The sequence below is a fragment of the Cyrtonyx montezumae genome, unplaced genomic scaffold (genome assembly GCF_038088225.1).
Source record: "Cyrtonyx montezumae isolate F1298 unplaced genomic scaffold, pur_monq_1.0 scaffold_21, whole genome shotgun sequence".
Classification (NCBI taxonomy): domain Eukaryota; kingdom Metazoa; phylum Chordata; class Aves; order Galliformes; family Odontophoridae; genus Cyrtonyx; species Cyrtonyx montezumae.
The window spans coordinates 1,341,100-1,347,356 of record NW_027071948.1 but is presented as its reverse complement, the minus strand read 5'-3'; the positions used below and the strand labels follow the sequence as shown (position 1 = coordinate 1,347,356).

Genomic DNA, 6,257 nt, shown 5'->3' with positions numbered 1-6,257 from the left:
GACCCGCGCTGCCGTCGGTCACGTGGGCCCGGTGCCTCGAGCGGGGCGGGCGCCCCCGCTCGGTCACGTGGCCACGCCGTGAGCTCCGAGCTTCCCCGCTCCGGAGCCGCGGATTAACGCGGGCGGTGCGTTCACTGCTGGGAAAGCAGCGCTGTGTGTTTCTGGTCGAGCTTTGCGACCGCAGGGATGTCAGCCCTGCAGGACACTCAGTAAAAGCAGTCTTTCTTTCTGAACTCAGGTTTTATTCGTTTTTGTTTCGATGGAGGTTTGTGCAGCCCCTGAATTGAGGATGGTTCCTAGCACGAGTGGTGCAGCTCGCGCTTTACATCATAACATCCTCCAAGGACGGCACTGAGTTTACATTCTCCCCGGTGAGGGGTACTGAACAGTAAATATAATTTGTACAACCGCCTTTCATAAAAGGCCGATAAATATTTCATGTAAAATCGACAACACAGCCGTAACTTTCATTCCTATAAGGACATGAGAAGGAGCTCTTGCCTTTATAAAAGGCGTACGTATCCTGAACCTCACAAACAGCACTCTGACTTTGTGAGCAAGACATCCCGAGGAATTTCCTCTACGCAGTTTGGGTCATGGTTTAACCATTTTCAGAGCATGCTCAGTACTGACTACAAATATCATAGAACCCGGTGGCAGCTAGGTTTTCACGTGTGTCCACTTAGCCCAGCCCCAGCTGCAGCCTGTGGCTCAGGTGCAGGTGGTGTGGGGTCCTGAGCAGGGCAGGATGCAGGAGGGGCTGCTGTGGGCAGACACCTGGAAACGCTAACCTGAACATCTCAGAAGTTACAGCTTTCTCAACAGATGTACCCATGCAACCTCACTAAGGTTAAGAACAGTCGCAGTTTGTCTCTGGACGACTCGGTCCTCCCAGCAGGAGGGTTACATCCCACATTCCTTCAGAATAACTTTCTCTCCACGTGGTGGGGACATCTCAGTCCTTCTGGAAGAAGGGAAGCAAGCATCCACTGCGCTCTGCAGAAGGAGAACATTTTTCTCCTACTGGTGAGAGGAATAGGGGGACTTCTGTAGCAAGTCATGGTCTCCTCTGGAATATGCACCAGGGTCCATGTGATGGTGAGCGTGCTCTTGGCCTACCAAGGCCTCCAGAGGTTGCAGGAGGGCTTCACTGGTGCTTGTTTTGCAGAGGGCTGGTGAGTAGAAGTGGGTGCAGAAGGAGAACCAGAGTCCTTGGGCATTGCTTGCGACCTCTGGAAATGGCAGATCAGCTTCATCTGAGTTTCTGTGTTTGCTGAATGGAGAGACAGGAATTGCAGAGCTTCTTTGAGGCACCAGGCGTACCCTTGGCAGTAATCCTGCTGTAGGCTTTTGGCAGAGGCTGCAAAAGCTGAAAGAGGAGATGAGGAAAGAGGCGTTAGGCAGGCAGACTCAGATGGGTGTTGTGCCAAAAAGCAAGAGCAGCAAGTGGGGTCAGGGTACGCGCTCACCTCGGCTGTATTTCAGGTAGCTGACAGTCATCTCCAGGATGTCGGCTTTCTCCAGCTTGGAGTTGGGTTGGTGTCTCTGGAACTCCTTTTCCAGCAGCACCTTCAGCTGCTCGATGCTGCTGTTAATCCTGTCGCGACGCAGTTTCTCTACAATGGGTTTCCTAAGCTGTAACACAAAGCAGGAGGACAGTTAGTGACAAGTTTTTCCCCTTCCATCTCTATGCCATCCACTGCTAAAGACGCTCAGCCCTTCTCAGCTGTGTGCCCTTGCAGTCAGAGTGGATACTTACTCTGTTCTTCTCTTTGGGTGTCAGGAATTCCAGGGAGAGAGCGCTGGGTGCCATTATCTGAGAGCTGCTGTCAGCACGAAGCTGGCTGCCTGGCCGGTGGGGAAGGCAGCCCAGAGTTCCTCTATTTATACACAGAAGCTGCATACAAATGTATGTGTCCAAAGCTACTTTGAGTTTCCCACAGTCGATAGCCAATCCATGTGTGCCCCGGGACAATAGGGACAGCATCTATTACAGCATGGTAAATTGACTGTGAATTGCCTGGGGATAATACCCTGCTCCCAAAGGAGCAGGTGGACTGAGGAGTGTGTGACACAATGGGGCCTGGCATGAGGGCGCTGGGGTAAGAACGTGGGAAAGCGTTTGCCATCATTATAATCCAACTTCTGCCTGATGTTGGGAACCTCGACATCTCAATGTGCTGCCTTTTCCCAGGCTGTGCTGAAATTAAGCGCAGAAGTCTGATCCCAGGAAGAGATAATGCTCTGTTCCTATGACCAAAAGAGAGATTGAAAAGGAAAAGATGCAGAATTAGAGGGACTAAACCCTTTCACTGTGCTTAGATGAATACAGTACCAGATAATTTTTAGACAACTACTGACTAAAATCAAGGGAAGAACCCTTAAAACAACTTTCTCTAAGCTGTTAGCTTGAAATGTTTTCCTTTCCCCTGTTCAAATGCATCAAGTCCCTCTGTAAGGTGTATTAAACGCTCTTCCTTGCTTTGTTTGGATAATCTGGGCTCTCCTATGGCAGCCTGTGGCATGTCATGATTATGAGGCCTTTCCCAAATGTGTCCTATTTGATTTCATGCCACTGTGCAGATGCCTCCCTGTTCCCTGCTCCCTTGGTAGTGAAGCCCCTAAATGTAGTTTCCCTGTACAGACAGCTGAGGTGTAGAGGAAGGTCAGTTCTCGCTATCAACTTACATGTGTTGCCCTATTTGCTGGATGTAAGCACGGCTGCTGGGATACCCTGGGACTCTCTTCCCCACTGGGCTTTCTCAGTACACTTACCTTGTGCAAGGAAAGAAAGCAGAAGGGAGCAGGATCTGGGGCTAAAGCTTTCTGAGATGTTTTCCAGGCAGCTGCAGGTCGTGGGCCCGCTGCCCCAGCTCCATCCAATGCAGAGCTGGCAGGACAGTCGTGCCCTTGTATGTGCAAGGTCAAAGGCTGGCTCTGAGCACAGGGAGCAAAGCCAGGCTGGCACTGTTAGTGTTTGAGTACCTGTTTCTCACTACAACAGTGTTTGTGGAAGCCCTCTCCATTTCCTCTGCCAGCCTTTCAAAACCGATGAGGAAACCTTTCACTTCCTGTGCCAGCTGCAGTCGTGCTGCTTCCCTGCCCTCACTGCTGATGGTTGGCAAAAAGCTATCTCTGAGCAGAGAGCATGAGACCTGTTGGAAATCAGTCCCCAGCATTATTGTGTCGGCTTGTGGCTGGCACTGTTACTTGCAGCCAGGGCTCCCTGCTCTGTTCTGGGACAGCTCTGGGCCCTTGTGGGATGGCTGTGGCCTGCAGGAAGGCCCGACAGCAAAGGGCTCAGCGAGGTGGGAAGGAAGCTGTGACCCAGTTTTCAGTTCTGGAGATACGAAGTGAGTGGTTTTAAATAATGCCATCCTATCGCCAACGTCCCATGGCTCCCAAGGGCTAAACCAGCTCGTGCTGATTAAAGCATTATCCCTTCCTCGGCGCGGGCAGATGGTGCAGCAGGCGTTAGCTTTCTGCTCAGGACCCACCGAGGCACACTTCTTTTGTTGGCAGTTTAACACCGTGAATGGGGCAATGTGAGAAACCCTTGGAATTGCAGGCTCACACCATCTGATTTGAATGGTGAACCAGGCAAGCCGCCTTGCAGCGTGCACAAAACAACAGCCCCCGCTGCTTGAGCCCCAGCTTCCCTCCCCCTGAAAGGGCAGCAGATCTGCCTCACCTACCGTGGTAGCTCGGGATGAATCAAAGAGAAACAAGTCTCTCTTTGGTTTATTTTTTTCTTTTTTCCCCTAAGGTTTGTGTTGATTATTGAGGCCTGGAGACTTACTGGCAACAAGATACTTCCCCACGTGAATGTCAGGTTAAGGACCTCCTTGGAGCATCCCTAGAGTGCAGACCATGTGGGATGTGCCCTCTGGAAATGCATCAGTAAGGGAAAAACTCCTGTGCTGGAGGCAGGTGGGTTGCTCTGTACTAAAGCCTCTGTGAGCAGCCTGCTCTGCTGGGGCTCAGCTCCTGGTGTGTCCCTCTCACACCTGTTGGTGGTCCAGGCCCTCATCCCGTCCTTCCCCTCTCTGACAGGGATGTGCAGCTCTGTTGTGTGGAGCCAGAGGAAGGCTGGCAGAAGGGCTCAGAATTAATGGAAACGTGTCCCCCAAATTACCAAACGCACAGAGCTGGCTGAATGTGGCACAGTAATTCCTTTTCTCAGAGGGTGATGTGCTGTGTGGACCCAGGGCCTTGCTTTCTTAGTGGTTCCTCTGTCACTCCCAAACGCTCTTCAGAGCCTCCCATGAGTTCATCCATATCCAGACAGGTGGTCTGCTGGTGCTGCTGGAGTGCTGCTGTGTGCCCAGGGCTTGGGGGCTTACACCTTGCTTTTCCATAGCACTTGTAGAGCATCTTTGTTTTAGACCATCTCCTATATTCATGTCAGCCCGACTCAGAAATGCTTTTGATGGTGTTTTTAAAGAAATAATTACTTTTTTTTTTTTGCCTTCCTTAAATGGTTTAAAATCTTTCTGACACCCCCTCTCAAGACACCTATTTAGTGTCAAAGAGCATAACGTTCCCAAGTTTTAAAAGGGCTCACATAATACTGATCGATCAATGTGCTCCTTGGGAAAATAGCACTCCAGATGGCCTATCAGGACAGGAATTGCTGGTCACCACAATGCGCAGCCAGAGAGCGTCACTAATGCGGGCTGTTGTGAGGCACGCTTCCTTTGTGGTCCCTTTGAATGTCATAAATGGGGAAGAAAGTGTGGGAAACTCCGAGAAACTCAGGCCCACACTCTGAGGTTAATAGGGGCTTTGTCAAGAGAGTATTCCTGGGCTGTGGGATCAGCATAATAAACAACATCTTCCCGAGGGGCAGGAATGTGTTGGGGCAGGGGAGCATAACCCCAGGGGACAGAGGAGCGATAAGAAGCTTTGCATTCAATTATTATAAGTGATAATAATTAATAAATTGTAAACATAACCTTTGCTTTGCTGGGAAGGGTGAAGCCAGAGGTCTGGCTTTTCGCTCACCAGTAATTGGGGAGGTGAAGCTGCAGCGGTGAGCCCCTGGCTGGCAGGGAGCAGGAGCACTGCACTCACACCCAGCATGGACCCTGGGCCGCCTTCCTCACGCTGCCCAGCACGAGCTCACTGCAGGCAGTGGGGCTGAGCTGCCCCAGCCCCTGGCTGGTCCCTGCCTTAATTGGGTGTGGTTTAAAAATACACAGGCGTGGATGAACAGCTTGAGTGTCGTTGGGATGCAGAGGCTTGTACTAATTGAGAAAGGCAGGTTGAGCGCAGCGAGGTGGTGACTTTCAACATCACTAAGCAACCAGTAAAGCTAAGAATATCTCCTCTGAATTACTGAGTGCCTCGTTAGGAAAGACAGATCTGCCTCAGCACTGCTATCAGCCCTGGTGAATTGCAGAACGGTGCCAGAAACCCATCTTGTGCATGGTTAGCAGGTGGATGATCCAACAGCACTCACCTGGCTTGTGTGTTCTGGTTGAAGGCCGTGCAGCCATAATGAGGTACAGCACAAGGTTGTGGTGTGTCGAGGTGGCCAGGGGTCCATCACAGGTCAGGTACCAGCCAGGTGCACGTAGCAGGGCTTGCAAACAGTTGGACAATCTGAGTTTGACCCTTAAATAAGCAGCCACTGGACAAGCGTGACTATTGTAGGTTTTAGTGTAAAGAAGTGTACTTAAGAAATAAAAACAAAAAATGCACTTTTTTCAAGGGCATCCCTCCCAGGAAGTCTGGTGGGAGGTGGGGGTGTTGGCCAATGGAATTTTGTGCTATTATTATATCTGATAGAATAAGAGGGTTCTATCATATATCCAAATCAGTGTTTTATTGTGGTTAAATCATCATGTTGTGAACTTATTAGTAGGCAGGGTAATTTTAGTTGGAAGAGAAGGAAAAAAAAAGTGAAGAGTCCCAACCATATGAGGAATGCGAACTGTGCTAAGGAGAAGAGAGTGAATGTTGTGGGCAGTGCTGCGTTTAGGTGATGCTGCTGGTGTTACAGTGCTCAAGGGTGGCTTTAGGATCCCTTTCTCACACCTTTCTTCCTGCTTCTACAAATACCCTCTCGACCCCTTTTTGCTTGCTCACCATGCCCAGCCTCTCTTTGGCTGTGTGGGAGGAGGGCATGTGCAGCTCTCATCCTGCTCAGGAGCGAGGAACCGTGTGGTCCATGCTCAGGGCTGGAGCTGAGGCTGCATGCAGGCACTGTGCCTCTGCAAATCCCACTTAGCTCAGGTCGCCCAGCTGGTGCAGGG

General features: G+C 50.8%; 1 protein-coding gene across 1 annotated transcript; it reads right to left on the bottom strand.

Annotated features, from left to right (window-relative positions):
- Positions 1–1,070: 1,070 nt before the first annotated feature.
- On the bottom strand, positions 1,071–1,813 carry LOC136049489 (transcription factor HES-5-like). Its single transcript, XM_065737787.1, has 3 exons — positions 1,760–1,813; positions 1,470–1,635; positions 1,071–1,369 (listed from the first exon to the last, which is right to left on the bottom strand). Exons 1-3 carry the CDS (start codon positions 1,811–1,813, stop codon positions 1,116–1,118), a joined length of 474 nt encoding a protein of 157 aa, XP_065593859.1. The 3' UTR covers positions 1,071–1,115.
- Positions 1,814–6,257: the final 4,444 nt, after the last annotated feature.

Excerpts from the sequence above, each read along its gene's own strand:
- LOC136049489 (XM_065737787.1), bottom strand. The coding sequence starts at position 1,813 with ATGGCACCCAGCGCTCTCTCCCTGGAATTCCTGACACCCAAAGAGAAG. Across the intron at positions 1,636-1,759 it reads CACCCAAAGAGAAGAACAGA|CTTAGGAAACCCATTGTAGA; the intron begins GTAAGTATCCAC and ends TTTGTGTTACAG. Across the intron at positions 1,370-1,469 it reads CTACCTGAAATACAGCCGAG|CTTTTGCAGCCTCTGCCAAA; the intron begins GTGAGCGCGTAC and ends CTCCTCTTTCAG.